Raw genomic sequence first — 24843 nt, 5'->3', positions numbered from 1 at the left:
ACTCTCTCTCTTTTTTGTGTGTTTTGTCTGTATTTGAAATCTGCCAGTATGAAATGCTCTGAATCTGAAGAAATACTCATGCGAGACACTGGGAAACAGTGCCACCCACTGGACATGCGTGCAATTTATTGCTCTGACTGAATAAATTATTTAACCCAAGAAAACATTACAAGACATACTTTTTTTCTGTGAAAAAAACATCAAGCAGAGAATTATCAGGTATTATTTCATAAAAGTCTGGACACAGTTCAATAAATAAAAAATAAATACATAAATACAATAAATACCTGTTTTTACAAAAACATGCTTTACATGGCACATAGGCCTACTAATGAAATACTGCTTAGTCTGTTGTTTGTTGAGAATAAGAACATGTCACATGTGGAAACATGCACAAACTTAATCATGCATTCGCAATACCAAACATAAATCATTTTCATATAAACATATTATACATTCAAGTCATTCATTTAAATCATAATATCATTTAATTACACAGCTTGATACTTAAAACATTAATTCCTCAGCTCAGCTGCCATTAAAAAAAATACTAACGTCAAAGAGCAGGTGCTGCAAATAATGCAGTACCTGCTGAGTTGTACCTTATAGTGTATGTGTGTGTGTGTGTGTGTGTGTGTGTGTGTGTGTGTGTGTGTGTGTGTGTGTGTGTGTGTGTGTGTGTGTGTGTGTGTATAGATGAATGTGAAGGGAGACAGAAAAAGCCAAATCCTCTCAGATCCTCTGCTAAATACTGTTGATATCAGCAGGCGTGTGTGTGTGTGTGAGAGAGAGAGGCCTCAGGTCCTGTATTTACAGCCAGTTGAGTCGATGAAACAGGAGTCGGTGCACCTGAGCAGCCCAAAGGTGCTATGTGTACAAAAAGATAGAGACATTCATTATATTGGGTGTTGACATGAAATACTTTTAGGAAGTTGTCATGTCCTGAGGGCTGGCATGCTGTACTCCATCTAAAACTATACGGTTTAACCATAATAAATGTATTGTTTGCATACCCTGGCAAATATGATTTGCAGGTCTGGTATCCGAAGTCTTTCCCGTCACACTCCTCCACACCCTCATTACGATATCCATCGCCACAGTATGCCTTTTTACAGCCTACACACAGAGACAGAGATAAAGAACAGGGAAGAGACACCAGTGGAGGGAGTGAAGACAGACAAAGAAAGAGGAGAATTGATCAAACACTCAATGTGCTTGCTGCTTTTCTGTCTAAAATGTAAATGATCTACATACCTTCAAAACATGATCAATTTACTGATAATTCATTTTATGTTTGGGCATTTCATTATTAGCTACAGTATATGATGCTTTCTCGGATTACGTGACGTACCTACGCAGTCATCAGTAACAACCTTGTTTCCGTCGTCGCATTCCTCCCCGTTGAGTTCCTGCAGCTCACCATCGCCACAGACTCCATTCCTATCCCTCATCCTCTCTGTCGCCTGGAGTGGCATCAGCTGGAATACAAACAAAAGCTCCTATTCCCAAATTGCCAGTCCGGCAGCATGTTTCATGGCATTGTATTCAAAACTGTCCTGTACCTGAATGGGCTCCCATCCGTTTTTATCTCTGAAGTAAAGAGATCTCTGATCCTTTCTGAAGGCGAGTGCATTATCTTCGTGGAGACCTTTTAGCTCTTCCTCACTGCTCACAACGAATATCTGACCAGGAAGATCAGGAAACACAAACTGATGAAGAAGCAGATATAAAGAGTGAACAAACAGGCCAATTGATTCCATTAGAATCAGGCAAATTAAATTTGATCTTATGGTAAAATTAGGCTTGCTGGATGTCAACAAGGTGTGTAGGAGCAAATGTACCCACAATGATAAAACCCAAAATCATACAGCTCCACACAATGAAAACTGCTTTAGGGACTTAAGGGACTAAATTTAATCTAAAAATACCAAAAGGTTTATGTAAGGACTACGTGTAGCAGGGTTAGAGTAGTCAACATGGAATTAACCCCATTTACTTTTGCATGCATGTTTCCGGTCCTATTGTGACATTCATCTGTGCATTTGTTTCCAAAGAAAAAATGGTTTGTTTTCATATTTTTAAACCCATAATTTAGACCCATTTCCGGGTTTCTCAGAAGTGGAAGTGGTCATATTTGGGTTAATTTCTATAGCGGTGAATGAGATACTGCATTAAATATAATCTTTTTTGTGTTCCCATTTGCTGAAATATAAAAAATTTCACAACAGTGTTTTCACGACTTTGAAAAAAGAGGAAAAAATAGAAAGAGGCTAATAATGTCAGTCGGAAGAGACAAAAATGTAAATTATACCATAATTCCCATAAACGCTGTTTTAGAAACACCATCACAGCAGTTAACAGGTTTCTTTTAATTTAATGCAAAGGTAATATAATAATAAGTATAGTGTTATTAATTTAAATATATTTACAAATATATTATATATATATATATATATATATATATATATATATATATACATTTGAATGATATAAGATGTTTATGACCAATCAAACGCATCATCACAGTCTGCGAAAAGTAACATATTTATCCTAAAAAATTGTTACTTTTTAAAAAAACTTTTAATCATTTCATTCTTGTATGTAGCACCCACTTTCGAATGGATAAAGTCAAGTTTCTTACCGAATATCTTTCACCTAACATTACAGAAGTGACATTTACATTTAATATAAAAGCAATAGAAGTAGATAGAAAGTCCTCAGCATAAAAAAAAGGTTTGTGTGGCTTACTGCTGGAACTTTGTCATATTTGTTACGGTGTTGTAATGGGGCACTGGGTGGACTGAGAGTAGAGAAGCTGCAGTCACAGACTCCAGGAGGACCGGGAAATCCCTTCTCACCCTTTTCTCCAACTACAAACAGCCCTGTACATCATGAGATGCCAACAAACAAAAGCAAATAGATCAGACATAGCAGTAATGCACTGATTTACGTGTAAAAATCTCTGCTGAAAAGACCACAATGTAGAAAAACTTCCCCTAGAATTTAGCTAAATGTTACAAAACAATGTTTTAGTTTAATTTATCATTTATTATCAGTTATTTATATTTAATGTAAATAAATGCAAAATGTTTTTAATGCATAAAGTAGAAGCAGAGGGACATTATTGGATAATTCTTATTATAAAAACAATGGTGTCCTCATTTGGATAGCTATATGTCTGTGTGTGTGTGTTATCTCACCTGATGCAGATACACCAGGAGGTCCAGGGTGGCCCCTGGGTCCAGGTGGACCAATGGGACCCACTGGCCCCGGAAAACCGTTATCTCCATCAGGCCCCTATGTCAATATTAAGTCGATAAGATTCTTTAAAAAGTCTCTCTGCTCAACAAGGCTGATATAGTATTTAATATAGTAGACAAAGTAAAAATAGTAATATTGTGAAATATCACAATTTGTTTTCTATTTTAACATATTTTAAAATGTAATTTATTCCTGTGATGACAAAGCTGAATTCTCAGCATCAGTACTCTAGTCTTCAGCATCACATAATCCTTCAGAAATATTCTAATATGCTGATTTCTTATTATTATGAATGCAGAAGGTTGAGCTGCTTAACACTTTGGGGTGATTTTGAAGGATTCTTTAAATAGAATGTTCAAAACTGCAGCATTTATTTGAAATATAAATATTTTGTAACAATATAAAAGTATTTACTGTCACTTTTAATTAATTGAATGCATCCCTGCTGAATGAAAATGATATAGATCATTATAAAACATACAGACCCCAAACTTTTAAATGGTAGTATATAAAGAAATCAATGCATCAAACTAGTTGCTGATGTTGAAATGACATTCAAGTCTGAGGCCTGTGCAATGATCTAAGGAACATTAAATACGCATGTGTCACAGCGTTGGGCTGATTGATAGCAGGAATCTAAGGCCTACGGTAACAGTCCAGGGATTTCCCAGCAGTCACTAAAGACATTCCCAGGAAGTGCCTATCCACAGTGTAATACAAGAGCTCAGAAACATGATCGACAGGGCTGGAGACTCAACATCAGAGGCCCTGCTGGTCCAAATACAGCTACCAGCATGGTGAGATTTTCAGCTTCTCAGGTTACATACGAAATGACACGCACACACTCACAGACTGACCCGCTGACTGAGGCAGACAGGTTAACCGCATACACGTGTGAGTTTTAAATATGTCTGAAGCTACTTCCGCTAATAATCCACTCCCTTATAATCACTCATAGACTCAAGGTCTCAATATCAAAACAAACTAGAGATCTGGTGTGGTATCTAATGCTGTGCGTGTCCTCACCTGTTTGCCTCTCTTGCCTGGCCGTCCTGTAGGGCCACGCTTCCCTGAGAGGCCAGACTCACCCTTGGGTCCCATTTCACCCTGGGGGTGGTTCAGAGAGAAGTGAGTCAGATCAGTGACATCCAAAACATATTAGCGCTACATGTATAGCATTGATTTTAATGGTTAAAATGTCACATCATACCTTCTGTCCCAGCATCCCAGGCAGTCCATTTGCTCCCTAAAAAGAGCAGACCAGATACACATGTGAAAAAGTGTAAGTGTAAACATGTAAACCTCACTCCCCTGGCCTCAAGAGGTGCCTGCCTCCTATTCCGAAGACGTCGATTGGAATCTTGCTTAGAGTGGGTTGAGTGTGATGGGTTACATTTGGTGCAATGACCCAGGTGAGAGTGAGGTGAAGGTGGGTGAGTGTAACCAGAGGTGTAGTGGTAAAAAAAGAGGTGGGTAAACTATAAATTCTGGGTGACTGCATCGTGGTCACGGTAAGGTGGGCCACTGCCTACCGGTATGCAGCCCGATCTCACGGCAATTCGTAGTAAAACGAGGTGGCTAATATGAGCACATATGAGAGAACACACTAGAACATATTCACATTAAACAAGCTGGAATCAAAGAATTTGACTGTTGTCTTAAAAAATTACTTAAGCCGACTAATCGATTATCAAAATAGTTGTCAATTTCAGTTTTTGCCAATTGCTAATAAGGCAGGTGCAGATTAACGACAGAAGGATGAATTTGGTGCCAAATATTTGAATTTAAAGAAAACTCAGTTTCTGTAATCAACAGAAGAAAGACAATATAAGTTGGACTGTAGTTTCCACAAGTGTAGCCTAATGGCTGCCGACATTAACAGACGATTTTGCTAAACTATAAAAACAATAAAACCAAAAATGTTCTATTTGAACACAAAATACACTGCATCATTACAGCTTTATTACAGGGTTTCGACATGCTCTCTACATTAAACCAGCTGCCTGTGATTAATTAATATCACAACAATGTCCAGAGTGCCTCTTTGTCCACTTGAAAAGTGATTGAAAAGTGTCACAAGCTGATTAAATGTACTACAAATGGATAATTGTCATTTTGAAAATTTCTGGATATCCATTTTTGAATCTTGGTTGCGTGTCGTTCATGAATGATTCGTTCATTTTGAACAAATCTTTAATATGACTCGGGACTACCGAGTTGTCTCAGAGAGTGAGTCGTTCATTTTGAACGAATCTTTAATATGACTCGGGACTACCGAGTTGTCTCAGAGAGTGATTCGTTCACTTTGTTTTGACTGCACGTGCGCATTACGCAACATATGGGTTCTGATTGTTCTGATTCTGAATCGACAGGTGAGATCCGAGTCTTTTGTTCTTCCTGTCAGTCCCATAGAGACGGGAAGAGAAAAGATTGGTTCATTTTGCTGAACGAGACTCAAAGATCCGAGTCAGTAAAATGATCCGAACTTTCCACTACTCTCACTGACAGTTGCAGCACGATATGAAAGACAACCAATGAAAATGAACAATATGAAACTAAAACGACACAAGCTTAATTTAAAATGGCTTAGGAACTGTAGGCTATTTAGAAGTGGATAAACTCTATTTAGAGGTGGATAAACGCACTTTGGAGGTGGGTAAACCCTTTTTCTGAATTTTGGGAGGTGCGTAAACGGCGTTTACGTGCGTTTAGCCTCCACTACATCCCTGAGTGTAACGGATGTAAGCTAATAAGAGATGTCTGTGTAAACCTCACTATCGTGCTCCAAGAGGCACACTAGCTGGTGCCTAAACTGGCAGTTTGAATCCTGTCAGAGCGGGTTGAGTGGGACTGGTTGCATTTGGTGCCGTGACCCAGATGGGAGTGAGGTTTATGGGGTAAGCGCAATGGTAAGAGGGGTGAGTGTAAACCATACTCTCCTGCCTCAAGAGGCGTGCTAGCTGATGCCTAAACAGCCAAATCCTGATCGGAGCCAACTGAGTGATGCGAGTGAGCTTTAGGGGGTGGGGTGAGGGTAACCTCTCTCTCTCTCTCTCTCTCTCTCTCTCTCTCTCTCTCTCTCTCTCTCTCTCTCTCTCTCTCTCTCTCTCTCTCTCTCTCTCTCTCTCTCTCTCTCTCTCTCTCTCTCTCTCTCTCTCTCTCTCTCTCTCTCTCTCTCTCTCTCTCTCTCTCTCTCTCTCTCTCTCTCTCTCTCTCTCTCTCTCTCTCTCTCTCTCTCTCTCTCTCTCTCTCTCTCTCCGTGCTGGGAGTGTTTGGGGTGAGAGTAGCGTTGAGTGGGCTTTGAACTGCAAAACTTTTTTTTCTTCTTTCTTTCTCTTTTCTTCTCTCTTTTTCCCGTTTCTTTCTTCTTTTTCCATTTCCTCACCTTTTTTTTCTTCTTTTTTCGTTTGCACGTTCTGACAGTTTTCAGTAAGCGTTTTCCTTTGAGTGCAAAGTTTGTGCGATAGGATGGCGTCTCTTGAGACGCCATCTCTATCTTTACAGCATGGCGTGCGGTGTGTACCTGACGATGGAGTTAAGGTGGAGGACGTTCTTGTGGCAGTGGGAGATGAGGTAGGATTTGAAAGTATTATTTCTGCTTCTCGGATGAATAGGGCGGTTGTAATATTTGTTAAAGAAAAAAATACGGCTAGTAGGTTGATTGAAAATGGCATTGTCATACGTGAGAATCTTGTGCAAGTTACTCCGCTTTATGCACCGTCTAGCAAAATTATAATTTCAAATGTTCCGCCTTTTATTTCTAATGAGGCGTTGGAACGTGAATTATTGAGATTCGGCAAGTTTGCTAGTGAGTTTAGAACAATCTCCTTAGGTTGTAAACATCCGTCTCTAAAACATGTTCAGTCTTTTAGAAGACAAGTATATATGTTTTTGGATTCTCCAGAAAACACGTTGGATGTTTCTTTTCGTGTTAAGCACGAAGGGCGGTCATATATGGTTTATGCGACTACTGGTAGTTTGCGATGTTTTGATTGTGGTGACATAGGGCATAAGCGCATTGCTTGTCCACATAAGGAGCCAGGAGCAGTGAAGAATGTTTCAGAGGGCGAGGTTGATGCTATGATCACCTCAGAAAATGTTGTTGATAAGCAAATCGCAGGTTCTTCTGGTGTTCGATTAGACACTGACACGGCAGCGAGTGTCTCTGAATCAGAGCCTGCGGTGCCGGTACAGTCAGCTGAGTGCAGTGTGACTGACGTCTCTCGCAGCGGTGATGCGGAGAAGGCCACAGCTGTACATACTGTTCATGTAGATAACAGCAGCGTTGAGCAGAGTGATTTTAATGTTGAGGAATCTGATGAGATTAATCTGAGTGGGTCACTAAACTGTACAAACAACGATACTATTGATGACATGAATGATGAAACAGATTCTATTGACATTGATAGTGTACATGGAGATTTTCAAAGGGAACTGTCATTGTATACCCTTGAAGAAATAAATCTTTTTTTGGATGATACTTTTGGTAAACAGGTGAATGTTAAAGATTTTTTCCCGGACATTGAGAAGTTTGTTAGGTCTGTTACAGTTCTCCAGAAAGCAGTTGGGTTTGATATTTTGAGTGAAAAGAAGCGTTTTCGGTTGAAGAAGCATCTTACAGCGATAAGGAAGGGTAAGAAAGGAGGGAAAAAAGGTTATTGAATAACTGATCAGAAATGCATCACATGGGTTATCTTTCTTTTTTTCCTTTTCTGTTAGGTCTGTCACTCCTCTTCTTAAATATATATATGGATATTTTAAGGGTGGGCTCCATTAATGTTAATGGTGGGAGGGATAGACATAAACGAGATTTGTTATTAGAAAGTATACAGCTAAAAAAATTAAATGTTGTGTTGCTTCAAGAAACTCACAGTGATGCAGAAAATGAAATTGATTGGAAAATGTTTTGGAAGGGGCAACAGATACTTAGTCATGGGACAAACTATAGTGCAGGTGTGGCCATTCTTTTCTCCCCAGAAACTAGAGTTAATATTTTAAGCTCTGAAGAAGTTATAAAAGGTCGTCTTGTACTAGTGAAGGTGGAAATTGAAGGTTTTCTGTTTTGTTTCATAAATGTCTATGTACCCAATGTAGGGCATGAGAGGATGACGTTTTTTACGATTTTAAGTGGAGTATTGAAACAGTGTCACAATAAAAATGATAATGTGATAATCGGAGGAGATTGGAATTGCACAGAAAATTTCATTATGGATCGAACTTCTGAGGAACCTCATATGCAATCTTCGGTTTACTTGTCTAAATTAGTAAAAGAAACTGAACTTTTAGATATGTGGAGAGTAAAAAATAGTACTGCGAGACAATACACTTGGATAAAAGTATCTGAGAGTAGAGGGAGTGCTGCCCGGTTGGACAGGATATATATATCTAAATGTATTAGTAATCGAGTCATTGAGTGTTCAATTTTACCAGTGGGGTTTTCAGACCATCACATGGTTTTTATGTCATTAGGGTTGTCACAGTTTTCAAGGAAATCTTCATACTGGCATTTTAATTGCAAGTTATTACAAGATGTTGATTTCTGTAAACATTTTGTGGTGTTTTGGGAATGTTGGAAAAAAACAAAACATACTTTTGAAAATTTAAGACAATGGTGGGAAGTTGGAAAAAAACAAATACAAATGTTTTGCCAGCAATATACTGTTAATTCCACCAATATGACAAAAAAAGCAATTAAAAATCTTGAAAGGTCTATAGATTCTATTGAAAAAGATTTATTGGAGAGACATGATCCTGGTTTGTCACATTGTTTGCAACAAAAAAAGACTGAGTTGGGGTCCTTTTTAAATGAAAGGGTGAAAGGAGCCTTAGTGAGGTCTCGGTTTGTCTCAGTAAATGAGATGGATGCACCAAGCGCATTTTTCTTTAACTTGGAACGTTCAGTAGCACAGCAAAAACAAATGGCTTGTCTCCGTCTGCCTGATGGAAGGGTCACCACAAATGTGGAGGAAATGCGTCATCATGCAGTGGATTATTATTCCTGTTTATATGCTGCAGAACATTGTGACTCGGACTGTGCTGAACAGTTATTTCAAGGCCTTCCTAAACTGGACTCTGATTCAAAGACTGCTTTGGACTCTTTTTTATCCTTTGAGGAGCTTTCGTCAGCTGTAACACAGCTCAGCTCGGGACGTTCCCCTGGTGTTGATGGGTTGACATCAGAGTTTTTTAAACACTTTTGGAATATTATTGGTCCCGATCTCTATGAGGTTTTTTGTGATTGTTACAAAGATGGACTTTTGCCTGTTACATGTCGTCGTGCTGTTCTTTCTTTGCTTCCTAAAAAGGGAGATTTGTCCTTGTTAAAAAATTGGAGGCCTGTTTCCTTATTGACCACAGATTATAAGATTTTATCAAAATGTATTGCTAATAGGTTAAAGAAATATATAAATACAATAGTCCATAAAGATCAGACTTATTGCATACCTAATAGGTCAATAATGGACAACTTGTTTTTAGTACGAGACATACTAGATATTTGTAAAGTTTTTAATTTAGGAGTTGGATTAGTTGCCCTCGATCAGGAAAAAGCTTTTGATCGGGTAGATCATAGTTATTTATTCGATTTGCTTAAAGGTTTTGATTTCGGAGAGGGTTTTTTAAGTTGGATAAAACTCCTTTATGCTGATATTTCATGTATGGTAAAAGTTGGGGGAAATTTGAGTAAACCAATTTCTGTCCAAAGGGGAATACGGCAAGGTTGTCCATTGTCTGGGTTGCTGTATAGTATTGCTATCGAACCGTTACTTTCTATTTTAAGAAAAACTATGGGTGGGTTTTTAATACCAAATATGACTCCAAATGTAAATGTCTCACTTACTGCTTATGCTGATGATGTGACTGTGTTGGTGGGTAATGGGAAGGATATTAATGCTCTGTCTGAAGTCCTCCAGCTATATGAGAAGGCTTCATCAGCAAGAGTAAATTGGGACAAAAGTGAGGCTTTTTGGGCAGGTCAGGATGCATTATGTGGCTTACCATCACTGCCAGGAAAGCTTAAGTGGGGCAAAGAAGGGTTAAAAATCTTGGGAGTTTATTTTGGTTCTGATGAGTTTCAGAAGTTAAATTGGGAGGGTGTTATGGAGAAAGTTTGCACCCGATTGTCTCGCTGGACCTGGTTGCTACCCAAACTATCCTATAGGGGGAGAGTCTTGATTGTGAATAACCTGGTTTCTTCTACATTGTGGCACAGATTTAATGTGATACAACCACCTGCTGGACTGGTGCAAGAAGTACAGAGAAAGTTGGTGACTTTTTTTTGGTCCGGACAACATTGGGTGCGTGCCTCTGTACTGTTTCTTCCGATACAAGAGGGAGGCCAAAGCTTGGTGGATATCAGGGCCAGGCTAATGACGTTTCGTTTACAAGCGGCCCAGAGACTGTTGTACAACAATGAGAGTGCATGGGTTGACACTGCAGCGGTACTTTTGAGAAGAGCTGGTGGATTGGGACTTGATAAGCACTTGTTTCTGATCAAGCTAGGAGAGACTGAGCTTACAGATCTTACTCCTTTCTACAAATCTGTTCTGGAAGCTTGGAGGGTTTTTGCTTTTTCAAGATCACCAGTAGTACCTGCCGGGATGTGGCTGTTGGAGGAACCTTTGTTTCTTAACCCTTTCCTGCCTTCGAGATTGTTATCCTCAGCCTTTTTGCAAACACGTTTACTGTCTGCTGGGTGCACGAAGTTGGGTCATATACTACACATCAGTGTGGAATCACTGGGTAGGAAAGCTGGAATTAAGTCAACGCGAGTACTACAACAACTCACCACAGAGGTGTTCGGAGAACTGGACTTTATCTATCGTTCTTTCTTGGACAACCCAGCTATAATGGATGAATGGAGAAGTGGATGTGAATATCTGTTTCCCTCTCTGAAGGTAAAAGCTGCTGTGGGGGACTGGCAGGAAGAGAAGGAAGGCCTGTTGTCTTTTAAAACTCCACAAATGGATGAATTTGAGTCTGTGGGAAAGAAAGCCCTTTATGTCACCTGTGTTAAGGTGTCAAATTTACGCTCTTTGACTGGGTTTCTGTCAACGAAATGGACAGACATTTTTGGTCCTGACTCTTCCCCTAGAGATAGTTGGCGTATCCTGTACAAACGTCCGGTTGACAAGCGGACGGGTGACCTCCAGTGGAGGATTGTACACGGATCCATAGCTACAAACAGACATGTGGTGCATCTTGATCCTAACGTTAGTGTGGGTTGTCCTTTTTGTGCAGAGATTGAATCTGTTTTTCATTTGTTTATGCAGTGTACAAGGTTGATGGATCTTTTTTCCTTGCTAACAGAGTGGGTTACATCTTTGGGGGGAGTTTTCTCCTTTCAGGTGTTTATTTTTGGCCCAAAGTATACTGTTGAGCAAAAGAATGTTTTGGTTTTGCTCAACTTTTTATTCGGTAATGCAAAATTAGCAATCTGGAAAACCAGAAAAAATAAGATATTAGGGCAAGGTACAGTAAATCCAATTTTTATGTTTTTGGGCCTAGTAAGTTCTCGTCTAAAAGTGGAATACGCGTATTACAAGTTGGTTGGACGTCTACCCCTTTTTATGGAAATTTGGGGGATAAATAATGTTTTATGCATGGTCTATGAAAATGAATTGGTGTTGAACTTCTAGTGTTGTTTTGTTTATTTTTTGTTGTTGTTGTTTTCTTTATTTATGATTATTTTTATATCATCATATTGTTGTGAATGAATATGGTTGTTTATAATTGTTTTTAAAATAAAAGTGTGTTTAAGCCTCTCTCTCTCTCTCTCTCTCTCTCTCTCTCTCTCTCTCTCTCTCTCTCTCTCTCTCTCTCTCTCTCTCTCTCTCTCTCTCTCTCAAGACAGATTATAAAGCGAGTTGGAGGAAGTGATGTAGACTGTTCCCAGAGCTGAGAGGGTAGTGATAGGGGCAGGTTTGAATGGACATGTTGGGGAAGGGAATAGTGGGGATGAGGAAGTGATGGGCAGGTTTGGTCTTCAGGAAAGGAATCTAGAAGGACAGAGGTTGGTAGACTTTGCTAAAAGTATGGAGATGGCTGTGGTGAACACGTACTTTCAGAAGAGGCAGGAACACACAAGTGACATATAAGAGTGGTGGCAGGAGCACACAAGTGGACTATATCATATGTAGACGCTGTAATCTGATGGAAATTAGCGATTGTAAAGTAGTGGTGAGAGTGTAGCTAGACCGCATAGGATGGTGGTGAGGAAGATGGAGAGAGATAAGGCAGAGCAGAAGACAAAGTGGTGGAAGTTGGAAAAGGAAGAGTGCTGTGTGGTTTTCAGGGAGGAGTTGAGACAAGCTTTAGGTTGTCAAGAAGTGTTTCCAGATGACTGGACTACTACAGCCAAAGTGATCAGGGAGACAGGTAGGAGAGCTTTGAAGAGAATGAAGAGAGGAAAGGCAGTTGGTCCTGATGACATACCAGTGGAGGTATGGAAGTATCTAGGAGAGATGGCAGTAGAGTTTTTAACTAGGTTGTTCAACAAGGTTTTAAAAAATGAGAGGATGCCTGAGGAATGGAGAAGTGTTTTAGTGCCGATTTTTAAGAACAAGGGAGATGTGCAGAATTGTGGAAACTACAGAGGTATTAAGTTGATGAGGCATACAATGAAGTTGTGGGAAAGAGTAGTGGAAGCAAGGCTAAGTGGAAAGGTGGACATTTGTGAGCAGCAGTATGGTTTCATGCCAAGAAAGAGCACTACAGATGCATTATTTGCTTTGAGAATGTTACAGAGAGGGTCAGAAAGAGTTGCATTGTGTATTAGATTGAGAAAAAAGCACATGGCAGAGTGCCAAGAGAGGAGCTGTGGTATTGTATGAGGAGGTCTTGAGTGTACATGTGTGTGAAAACAGTATACATGTGTGTGAATGAGAGAGAACCAAGTGGAACAGTGAGGTTACAGGGAGAAGAGGTAAAGAAGGTGCAGGATTTTAAGTACTTAGGGTCAACTGTCCAGAGCAATGGGGAGTGTGGAAAAGAGTTGAAGAAGCGTGTGCAGGCAGGTTGGAATGGGTGGAGAAAAGTGTCAGGTCTGTTGTATGATAAAAGAGTACCAGCAAGAATGAAAGGAAAGGTGTACAGGACAGTAGTGAGACCAGCGATGTTGTATGGTTTGGAGACAGTTGCGCTGAGGAAAAGACAGGAGGAAGAGCTAGAGGTAGTAGAGCTGAAGATGTTGAGGTTCTCTTTGGGAGTGACGAGGATGGATAGGATCAGGAATGAGTACATCAGAAGGACAGCACATGGGAGATGTTTTGGAGACAAAGTTAGAGAGGCCAGGTTGAGATGGTTTGGACATGTTCAGAGGAGGGAGAGTGAATATATTGATAAAAGGATTCTGAGGTTAGATCTGCCAGGCAAGAGGTCAAGAGGAAGACCAAAGAGGAGGTTTATGGATGTAGTGAAGGAGGACATAAGGTAGTCGGTCTGAGAGAAGAGGATACAGAGGATAGGACTAGATGGAGGCAGATGATTCGACCATGTGGCGACCCCTGAAGGGAACAGCGGAAAGAAAAAGAAGAATATATTTTGATTTATTTGACGATCAACGTATATTTATTTGTTGTAAATGTTGTTTTGCCTAATTAAGGGATGTAGGGGGTTGGACGCCAATTTATTTACACTTTATTTTGAACTTTGTTTATGTTAAAGGGATCCCATGGTGTTGAGGCTTGTATGGCTTAATATAACATAAATAATGTCTCTTACTGAATTATGTAGTAGAAAACCCATGAAAGATCTACATTATTTAAAAAATTGATTTTATATTTGGACCATGGGCGGCGCCACTTTGTTTGCGTTCTAGGTTGATGACGTAGAATGGTTGAACTCCTCAATCAGCTGGCGCTACCCGTAGCTATTTTTACCACAACGCAACTCGAAAATTGTTTCAGAGTTAAACAAAACCAATGAATTGCTTTGTAATTGTACATGAAACACACTCAAACATGTGCACACAAACTCACCTACACAAGTCACAAACAGATTGGTGGGCGGGCACACACACTTGAGAGACTGCGCTGTCTCTATCGAGATGTTGGGCTGCTCAGTCTCCACGACATGGGCTGAATCTGCAATCGACCCCCTATACACTGAAATAGGGCATTATTTGAAGGGACGGCCATTTGTAGTGTTGTCCGACACCATAGTGGACATGTTCGAGTGCAGTCATTCAGTCTCACGTTGCACCGCAATAACGAGTGTACAGCCGATTTACAAACAGCTGTCCGACTTCACGCACTCGTCTTCATTCACTCCTTCAAGTTGTATTAGTGAAAAAAGTAGCGAATGTTATTTGTGTCTTAAAAGTGAAAGTTTAAAGATTGAGGTTAATTCACTGAGCTTGTGCTCAAACTTTAATGCACAAACCAATCCCATGCATCATCACCAAAACATCCTGCCTCTCTTCCTCACATTACCCTATCCCATCGTCCTACCTAGATATTTCCCTCTGCTGGATACATTAGGCATTACAGTTAATCTACTGCATATCAACAGTCTATTTTTGATATCAACACAGGGATTGAGGGTTATGTATGCGCGCACGCAGTGCGTGTGCGTGTGTGTGTTCGCGCCGATCTGTTGGGGTGTGTGTGTGTGTGTGTGTGTTCGCGCCGATCTGTTGGGGTGTGTGTGAGTCTGTGTGAGAGAGAGAGTTTGTGTGCACATGTATGTTTGGGTGCGTGAAGTCGGACAGCTGTTTGTAAATCGGCTGTACACTCGTTATTACGGTGCAACGTGAGACTGAATGACTGTACTCGAACATGTCCACTATGATGTCGGACAGCACTATGGCTGTCCCTTCAAATAATGCCCTATTTCAGGGTATAGGGGGTCGATTTCGGATTCAGCCTATGTCGTGGAGACTGAGCAGCCCAACATCTTGATTGAGACAGCGCAATCTGTCAGGTGTGTGTGCCCGCCCGCCGATCTGTTTGTGACTTGTATAGGTGAGTTTGTGTGCACATGTATGTTTGAGTGTGTTTTAAGTACAATTACAAAGCAATTCATTGGTTTTGTTTAACTCTGAAACAATTTTCGAGTTGCGTTGTGGTAAAAATAGCTACAGGTAACGCCAGCTGATTGAGGAGTGCAACCACTCTACGTCATCAACCTAGAACGCAAACAAAATGGCGCCGCCCATGGTCCAAATATAAAATCGATTTTTTAAATAATGTAGATCTTTCATGGGTTCTCTACTACATAATTCAGTAAGAGACATCATTTATGTTATATTAAGCCATACAAGTCTCAACACCATGGGATCCCTTTAAAGGGAGGTAGGGAAGTTACATGTATTTTAGTGTTCTTTATTTTTGTTGGAGGTAAATTAGTTTCTAAAAGAAGATTGCTTTGTTTGTTATTTTGGTCTTGTCTGCCCCTAAAGCCAAACCCTTATTGTTTTTCTTTGTAAATAAATGTTATCATTTTGAATTCTCTCTGGTGTGGCCTCTCTACCTTTTTCTGTTACGGCTGACCCCTAGAAGTTGTAACAAGGACATACTACTCTGTTGTTTTTCATATACTTTAGGCTATTGGGAATTATTCGATTTCGGATGCTTAAGTTGTAGAGTGTTGTTATTTGGTTGCTATGGGTTTCTGTGTAGTGGCTAGTTGTGTTTTAAATATTTTAGCATGTCGCTGTTTTACTGCTAGTGTGTTCTGGGTAGTTTCTAAATGGTTGCTAGTGTTATGCTATTTGGTTGTTGGTGGTTGCTAGGTGGATTCGAGTTTGTTCTATAGATTTTAATGTGTGTTTTATCTTTTATTGCTATGGGAAACACCATTAACAATGAACCCTAGAAAAAGTGTCTGATTTGATTGCATCCTATTAATCTCTTACCTTGTCTCCTTTTGGACCTGCCGGTCCAAAATCCCCCCGTGCTCCCTAAAAACCACAAGAATAAGTTTAGAGAAGTAACTACATTCAGTTCAGTTCCATATTCTACAAAGGTAAAGAAACATTTAACAGGCATACTGTACCTTCTCACCCTTGTAGCCTGACAAGCCCTAATGGGACAGAGAAGAAGACGATTATTTCCCTATTGGTTCTTTTCTCATTGATAGGTGGGATGAAAAGGTATTTCTGTAATAACCAAAAAAAGCACAATAATAATAATAATAATATGCCATTCCTTCTACTGTACACCAGATACACCTGGAGAACTTGACTCACTTTAGGTCCGGCTGGTCCCCTCATTCCTGGCATTCCCATTAGTCCTGGGTCTCCTTTCTCGCCCTGCCAATGAGGTCATATATAAACAGTCAAAAGGGCTCTAATGAGATATTTTTTAGAACCATTTGGGTCTATTTCTCTTGATGTAAGAGGCATCAGCCAAGAGTCACAATTAACTCTTTCCCTGCCATTGACAGAATTTGAGACAGGACTAGCTGCAGGATGGAGTAATGGGTGTGCCGAAAGGTGAATGCTAAAACAGAAACTAACCCCTAACCCTACCCCACACCCTGATAGAGAGCTTTCGCGACCAATGATAAAGACCTTTCTGAATGTTTTGTGAAAAATATCAGAACTTATAATGCTTTTTAAAAAGTGCTAGCATGGTATCTCAGACTTGGTGGTTACTTTAATGCAGTCATTTACACTGATGTTGAAAACCAGATACTTCAAGGGAAACACTGATAACAGATGTTTTTTTCATTTTAATTAGGTTAGCACAGTGTAGGGCTAGATTACATTGGTCAGTTGGAGCGGAGGTAAAACTCACCCACCTTAGGTCCCTCTGGGCCCAGCAGCCCTGCAACACCTGGTTTCCCTGGCAAACCCGGACGCCCAGTACGACCCTACAAGACAAAGGGAAGAATTAGCAGTGTGCTAGTTTGCTTTTATCCACCCACTGCAACCACAACCAAACCAGATTTGGCAGTGTGGCTGAAGTGCTGAGTGTACAGAGCAGCTTTAATCAAAGACAAACCACCAACTCAGCATCCCTGCCTCTCGTCAGCCCTCTTCATTTATTTAAAACATCAGCCTATCTAATCTATCTGCTTCTTTTTGAATGCCTTCCAGGTTCTTTACTCAAACAATCTTTCTCTTGCTTTTAACACTAGATTCTATCTCTATCCCCTCTGTACTATGCGTAAAAAAAGGAATTAAAAAAACCCCACTTGATTTCTGGTCACAGAAAAGACAATTAAAATACTTTACTTGAGAAATAAATTCTGTAAGATAATAAAGTAGTAGATGATGAGAGGCGACATTTTTCACAGATAAGGGATGTTACAGTCTTATAGCATAACGCAAAATCATAGTGAAATCAGTTAAACACACAGACATAAGTAACTTAAGGTATAAAACAGCAAGAATTGCATTATGATAAAATGCACCAATTTTCACATTTATTGTCAGATATATTATTATTAACTATTATTATTTATTAATATTTTTAAGAAATTAACAGTTTTATTCAGCAATGGTGCATTAAATTGGTTGCGAGTAGAGACTTTTAGTTCATATATATATGAAGAAAAAAAAAATATATATATATATATATATATATTAAAAAAAACATTAAACAAAAATTAAATTAAAATGAAGTAATGTGTATTTTCTTAAAGATGATTTCTCTGGGGAAAAAAATGTTATACTTTATGCAATTGTGCTTCTTAGGTAAATTTCTTTTAAGGTTTTGATCAAGATAAAAACACCTAAGATTAAAATAATTTTTGCCGTCTCCCATAAATCAGCCTGTTTTCCAAACTCCTTCCCCTCTTTTTTTTGAGGGGCTTGAGAGTTCAGTACAATTAAATAGCTGTGTGTGTTTTGTCTGAGAGCAGCAGTGCAGGACTGAGATTAATGTCTGAGTTCAGCACTAAGTGATATTACAGGGCAGAACTGCAGTAGATTGCAGCCAATGAAACAGCACTCTGTAAAACTATTACATGCACCAAGAGAGCATGTCATAAACAGCATAAAGGACTGCAAAATACAGCCTCGAAGTGTGAACCAAGACTTCTGTCCATATGTGCTCTATGAAGACTGGAAGATGTCCCTGACTTTTTTATCATTTACAGGTGGTATCCATGCATCTGACACAAATGCAGTACTTCAGAAGAGCAAAGATGAGAATCTGACCTTTGACCCTGGCCGTCCTATGTCACCCTAAAGTAAAAAGAAAGAGCAATTACTTTAGTTTCATAATAGATTTCACAACTAATGCTGAGTTCACACTGCCCGATTTTCATGCAGACTGGTTTTGCGAAATCGTTGACAAATGCCCAAAATTGGAGGCAAATCAGGGCTCGTTCAGGCGAGTGACAATCACGCAGTTTGAAATATCAAAGACGTGATCTGAGAGAATCGCAGACGAGTCGCTGATGGCCGTGAGATATTTAGCAAGCTGGATATCTGGACCTGTCGGCGATTCAAAATCCTGCCGTGTGAAAATTACATCTCCTACAGCCAATGAGAGAGCGAGATACAGGGCAGCAGGAAGTTCGGGGAGAAGTTATAGACCAGAATATCAGTATTTTAATAGATATATTTACAATTATATCAAACAGAAACAACGCACAAACATTTGCTTGACCAGCTGCAATGGCAGCACATTGCAAAAGGATTTATTCACCAACTCTCTTTCCAGAACATACAATCCTTGCTTCCCGCGTCTCCCCAACCTTCCATAATACATATTTTTAATTTTTCTCTTTGCAAATCAGCACACAGACAATTTGGATCACAACAAGCTTCTTGTGGGCTATTTTAATAACAATTCCAGTCTCGCGCATGCATTATTTCCTTATCACTTCAACGTGTTTGGTTGTGAAGCGTAGTTTACGGACCTGACAGATTTTTCTGCAATTCTTTCCATTGTGCAATTGTGCAATCCATCATGCAATGTAGACACAGCAGCAACTGAAGGCTACACCAGATAGAACAGTTATCTGACAACTTTGAAAATCGTGCAGTGTGAACTCGGCATAACAGACCCTGAGGCAATTGATTCCTCTTAAAGGTGCAGCAAGCGATTTCTGAAAAACGCTGTTGAAAGTGGATTGGACCAAGCAACACAACAAACTTGTAACCAATCAGCAGTAGGGGGCGTGTCCACACATGATGTGGGAGGAGAGAGAGTGAGCAAGAGGGAGATCTGAAGGAAGACGACCCTATTTTGATGATTTTGATGTCTAAAGCACATGGCGCAGGTACACTTAGGTGTGTTGGAATCCACTTTTGCTACTTTAACAAAAGCCCCAGGGACATACGAGTATTTTGGGGGGGGGTTTCTTCCCTGTTTCTTTGAGGTTTTCTTTCTGTCTCTTGAGCTATCACTTTAACAGGTGGTGATTTGCTGTCTGACCTGTCAATCCTTCCTGCGGACGTGATTGGCTGTACTGGCATGAGGGCGTGCTCTTCTCATCCCATCTGATGCTCAACACCTGGGGAGTCCTCTTCTTAAGGGACGTGCTGCTGGGAAGTGAGAGACTGCTTTTTGTTCTGATTATGATTTGTTATGTTTGTTTTTGTTTCTCTTTTATTTGAACTTAGTTTGTGTTGCCATTTTGCCTTTTGTCATGTCTACCCTTTAAAATTTCTTATGTGAGAGAAAGTCCTTTTGAACAATGTTAAAGAGAAGTTCAATCTGGATGGAGACAAGGGGCTAGGTAAGATGTCACGTGACATACATGGGCACATGCAGGTTAAGGTTGATTATTTAGACACACTAGGTTAGTGGGTTTGTGCCACACCTGTATTTTTGTTTGGCAGCTAGTGTAGGGAGGTTTAAGGCGTCACAGACACTGAAGACTTTTTCTTTTCTTTCTTTTCTTAGTTTAGCTTTTAGTTTAGTCTTAGCTTAGTTTGAAACCATTTAGCAAGACTGTTTTCATTTCTTTGGCACAATCAAGTTTTCCCTTGGTTCTCCCCAGATCCTATTTTTATGTATGTTTTTCTTTATCTTTATTATGGGTTTATTCATTTTTAGTTAATTATTGGGTTCAATATTAATTAAATTGTTGTTTAATAAGTTATTTGCGTGGTCTCGTTTTCTAATCACACACAGTGATCATTGCAGTCAGTATTCAGAGCTGGTTTAAAATGTCCCCTCCTCCGATCGCTAGATTGTTATTTTTGTTATTGTTATTTTTTAACAATGTTGAAAATTGTTACCAGTCAAAGAAGGGTCGTAACAGATGGAAAAACGGTCTGTTTGCCAGGCACATGGTCCAAAAGGGTTGTGCCATAGACTGTAAAAAAATATGAACGTAGTATCCATTTTAACATGGCTCAATAAGATTCCGCTCCCTTCTGGAGCCTGTCCCTAGTGGCCAGTTGAGGAATTGCAGTTTACATTACTTCCGTATTGGCTTCAAGAGATCGCGGGAGGTTGCCGCTTGGGTTGTACCTAGTCTCTTAATGAGTCATGGGTGTGTTTTGGGCGTAACGTGCAATAAACCAATCAGAGTCTCATCTCCCATTCCCTTTAAAAGCCAGTTGCGCTTGCCCTATGGCAGATTTGCTATCTACATGGCGGAATTTGCGAGCGGATAGACTGAACGCTACACCACTAATGCGGCGACAAAAAATACTGCTCGTTGGTCAATGGCGCAGTCGTTTTTATTTGCCTCAAAATAGCAACGCACCAATAATGTGCCTGAACACACTTCGTTTTCAGACCAGCACGCCCATGGGCGAACAGATGGGCACGAGTGCATTTGCTATTTAAACAACGTGGCGCTGGATGTGAAAATTATAACTGTGTCAGGCTGAAGCTAGCAAGGTAACGTACACCTGGAGCAATGCAATGCCAGGGTGTACGTTACCTTTTATCGCTTGGGCCCAGACTGTTGAAAGAGAGATGGCTGAGACTTTACAAAAGAGAAAAGCTCAGAGGAATATCACTGGAAAAAGAAGGGTTATGATCAGGCAAGAGCTCACATTAACCCGTGTTAATGTTAGAAAAGCTTTCCAGAGCAGGAGAGACCTAAGCAGGAAAGTCCGAAAACGGATGCAGAGATTGCGTTGTTTCTGCTCTATACATGTGTAACATTGGTTTTGAGTGTTTGACTTTTACTTATATACTCATGTATGTTCTTTTTTTGTTCTTCCTTGTCATTTGTTCATCTTTGCTTTATTTTGCTTCGCTTCTGCTATGATAAAGAACTGTCCATGCTTGCATTGCATGTTCATGCATTTTGGGGTTGGAGCAATGAAGGGAGGGTTTTTCTTTTTTGGGGGGTTGATTTAATATATAAAAATTGTTCTACAATAATTTGCAGAAATCGCTTACTGCACCTTTAGGCAGATGTTTATCCACCTCACCTTATCTCCTTTGGGTCCCTCTATCCCTGGGATGCCACTGCGACCCTAAAATAAAGAAAAACCTTTGAATTCACGTATGAGGAGTTGTTTTGTTCGTCATCCCGTTGTTACAGTAGACCTACAGTACCTCTACCTGTTCCTTACCTGTGGCCCAATGGGTCCAGGAGGTCCTGGTGGTCCTATCACACAATGTTCCTTCACCTGCTCCTCATCCCCCTCTCGCTCTCTTGTTCTCACCACAGGACTAGGCAAGGTCTTGATAAAAGATAAATGTTAGATTAACAGACATGCTGTGCATGCATGTTTCTTGCGGCTAGAATTATGCATACTAATATTGTCACTCACAGGCTCTCTTTTCCAGAGAGCAGGAGGGGGCGGGAACAAAGGAGGGGGAGGCGGGGCCATCAGACAACAAGGGTCAAATCTTTTCAAGACATCATATGGATCCTGAGCTATAGAATAAACCACACAACCAAAAAGACAACATGGAGAATTAAGGATGATCAATAATCTTATTGCCAAAAATACCCTGGGTGAAATAGCACTGCGATTTAGCTGAAGTGCTCTTTAATGCACCATCGATATGAAAAATCACCAGACCACACAGATAAACCACTTAACAGAGAATGGATATACATATAGATGAATGAAAACAGATTTAAACATGAAAGTCAAACCAGACTTAATTCCACTTGTGAAATACGAAGCCTTACAAAATCTTTAAGTTGAAATATTATTTCTTAATATTAAAAAATATAACGATTATTCACATACTAATTTCATTAATTTACTGTAAGCATACATTTTATGAAGGATAAAACACACACACACACCATACTAAGAACACCGTACTAATACTGTGTTTGACCCCCTTTCGCCTTCAGAACTGCCTTAATTCTATGTGGCATTGATAAAAAAAAGGTGTTGAAAGTATTTTTTAGAAATGTTGGCCCATATTGATAGGATAGCATCTTGCAGTTGATGGAGATTTGTGGGATGCACATCCAGGGCACGAAGCTCCCGTTCCACCACATCCCAAAGATGCTCTAATGGATGGAGATCTGGGGACTGTGGGGGCCATTTTAGTACAGTGAACCCATTGTCATGTTCAAGAAATAAATTTGGAATGATTTGAGCTATGTGACATGGCATTATCCTGCTGGAAGTAGCCATCAGAGGATGGGTGCATGGTGGTCATAAAGGGATGGACATGGTCAGAAACAATGCTCAGGTAGGCCGTGGAATATAAACGATGCCCAATTGTCACTAAAGCATCTAAAGAGTACCAAGAAAACATCCCCCACACCATTACACCACCACCAGCCTGCACAGTGGTAACAAGGCATGATGGATCCATGTTCTCATTCTGTTTACACCAAATTCTGACTCTACCATCTAAATGTCTCAACAGAAATCGAGACTCATCAGACAAGGCAACATTTTTTCAGTCTTCAATTTTCCAATTTTGGTAAACTAGTGCAAATTGTAGCCTCTTTTTCCTATTTGTAGTGGAGATGAGTGGTACCCAGTGGGGTCTTCTGCTGTTGTAGCCCATCCGCCTCAAGGTTGCGCATGTTGTGGCTTCACAAATGCTTTTCTGCATACCTTAGTTGTAACAAGGTTATTTCCGTCAAAGTTGCTCTTCTATCAGCTTGAATCAGTCGGCCCATTCTCCTCTGACCTCTAGCCTCAACAAGGCATTTTCGCCCCCAGGACTGCCGCATACTGAATGTTTTTCCCTTTTCATACCATTCTTTGTAAACCCAATGGTTGTGCGTGAAAATCCCAGTAACTGAGCAGATTATGAAATACTCAGACCGGCCCGTCTGGCACCAACAACCATAGGGTCAGACACTTTATGATGTTTAATAATTAATTTTGAATTACACTATTTGACAATAAACTCGCATATAAATATTTTGCACAAACTTGTAGAGTTCATGCAGATTTGTATAAAGCAAAAAATGGACATAACAACCCATTCTAAAATAACAGACTATAATAATATAGAATAGAACATATTGAATAAAACATTAAGACACATTTGTAGCTATATATATATATATATATATATATAACACACAAACACGTATTTATATAGGCTATCTATACACACAATTACATATATTTTCCTAAAAATATATAATAAAATATACATAGATAGCGAAGTACATACGTACGCTAAAATACATCACACTCTAATATATCACAAATTGATAATCACTGCGAGCGCGCACACGCATTCGCGCTCTCAATCACTCTCATACCTGTGGGAATTGGTAGGATATTATCCAGATTGTACGGTGAAAGGTAGGCTGCCACCGAGTACAGCAGAAACTGCAGCTGTATCCCAATCCTGATCATGGCCATGTTCCTATAGCCTATGAGTGTCAAAAATACACAGATCTGAGTCGGTGCCCGCCCTCTTACTGCTCAATCCCTCTCCCATCCAGAGTCAAACAGCAGCAGCTCTCCCCCTCGCACCCTATTTTCTGCTGTCTCGGCCTCGTCTGTTAGTGTAGTGGTGTTATTAAGTCGTAAGAATGCTTCCCACGGAGTCTGTGGGAATCTCCAGGCGCGACTGCTGGTACCGTCAGAGATCTGACATCTGATCCACCCTCTCCAGCCCCTCATGCCAAGATTAGACCCCCGTACTACCACTATACACTTAATACCGCACGCCAACCACCTGACCAGCTATAGTTCAGAGTAAGCATGTGATGAACAGCTCTCATAAATGTATTTGTAAAACGCATAGTCTAAGAAAAGAAACAAATCGTTGTCTGAACTGTGCATCTGTCAATCATCAGAACATCCCATCCCAAAAACGCATCGGGTGATGGATGTCCACCGTGGAAACTTTCGCAAGGTTTATTCGGCAGTAGGTCACATGATTTGTAAATATAGTGTCTATAAAACGAAGGGGGCTATAGGCCCTACTCACGAGCATAACGCCGTTTCGTCTAAATACATTGGAGTTCCAAAGTTCGGTTAATGGAAGTCTCCTCTGTTCACCAACGTTGCATTTATTGGATCAAAATAAGGAAGGAAAAAAAAAGTAATAATGTGAAATTACAACTGTTTTCTATTTTCATATATTTTAAAATGTGATTTATGAATAACTGGTTTGCTACCATTACTCCAGGCTTCAGTGTCACACAAGCACTCCTGACTGGAAAGTGTGTTGGAAGCATTTGCACTGCTTAATATTATTGTTGGAAAAACAGAGCTATCAGTCACAGTTTTTTTCTGAAGTGGTCATTTTTGTTCTCATTTTTGTTTTTGGGATATAG

The 24843-nt window shown here is 40.0% G+C and overlaps 1 protein-coding gene across 2 annotated transcripts; it reads right to left on the bottom strand.

Moving 5' to 3' along the window:
- Positions 1–94: 94 nt before the first annotated feature.
- wu:fc38h03 (acetylcholinesterase collagenic tail peptide) lies at positions 95–24425 on the bottom strand. 2 transcript variants are annotated; one of them, XM_067426075.1, is made up of 17 exons: positions 23818–24425; positions 21896–22002; positions 21695–21805; positions 21551–21595; positions 18365–18391; positions 17002–17073; positions 16448–16510; positions 16255–16281; positions 16115–16159; positions 4472–4507; positions 4288–4368; positions 3201–3297; positions 2749–2882; positions 1563–1709; positions 1352–1478; positions 1014–1116; positions 95–867 (listed from the first exon to the last, which is right to left on the bottom strand). In XM_067426075.1, the coding sequence occupies exons 1-17, from the start codon at positions 23918–23920 to the stop codon at positions 798–800; spliced, it is 1395 nt and encodes a 464-aa protein (XP_067282176.1). In that variant the 5' UTR covers positions 23921–24425; the 3' UTR covers positions 95–797. The 2 variants fall into 2 exon arrangements, with proteins under 2 accessions (XP_067282176.1, XP_067282177.1); XM_067426076.1 differs by having other exon boundaries at positions 1563–1682; positions 23818–24423.
- Between the last annotated feature and the right edge of the window lie 418 nt (positions 24426–24843).

Source organism: Pseudorasbora parva, chromosome 19 (genome assembly GCF_024679245.1).
Source record: "Pseudorasbora parva isolate DD20220531a chromosome 19, ASM2467924v1, whole genome shotgun sequence".
NCBI classification, from domain to species: Eukaryota; Metazoa; Chordata; class Actinopteri; order Cypriniformes; family Gobionidae; genus Pseudorasbora; species Pseudorasbora parva.
Note: the sequence above shows the minus strand (reverse complement) of the source record. Positions and strands in the feature narration are given on the sequence as shown.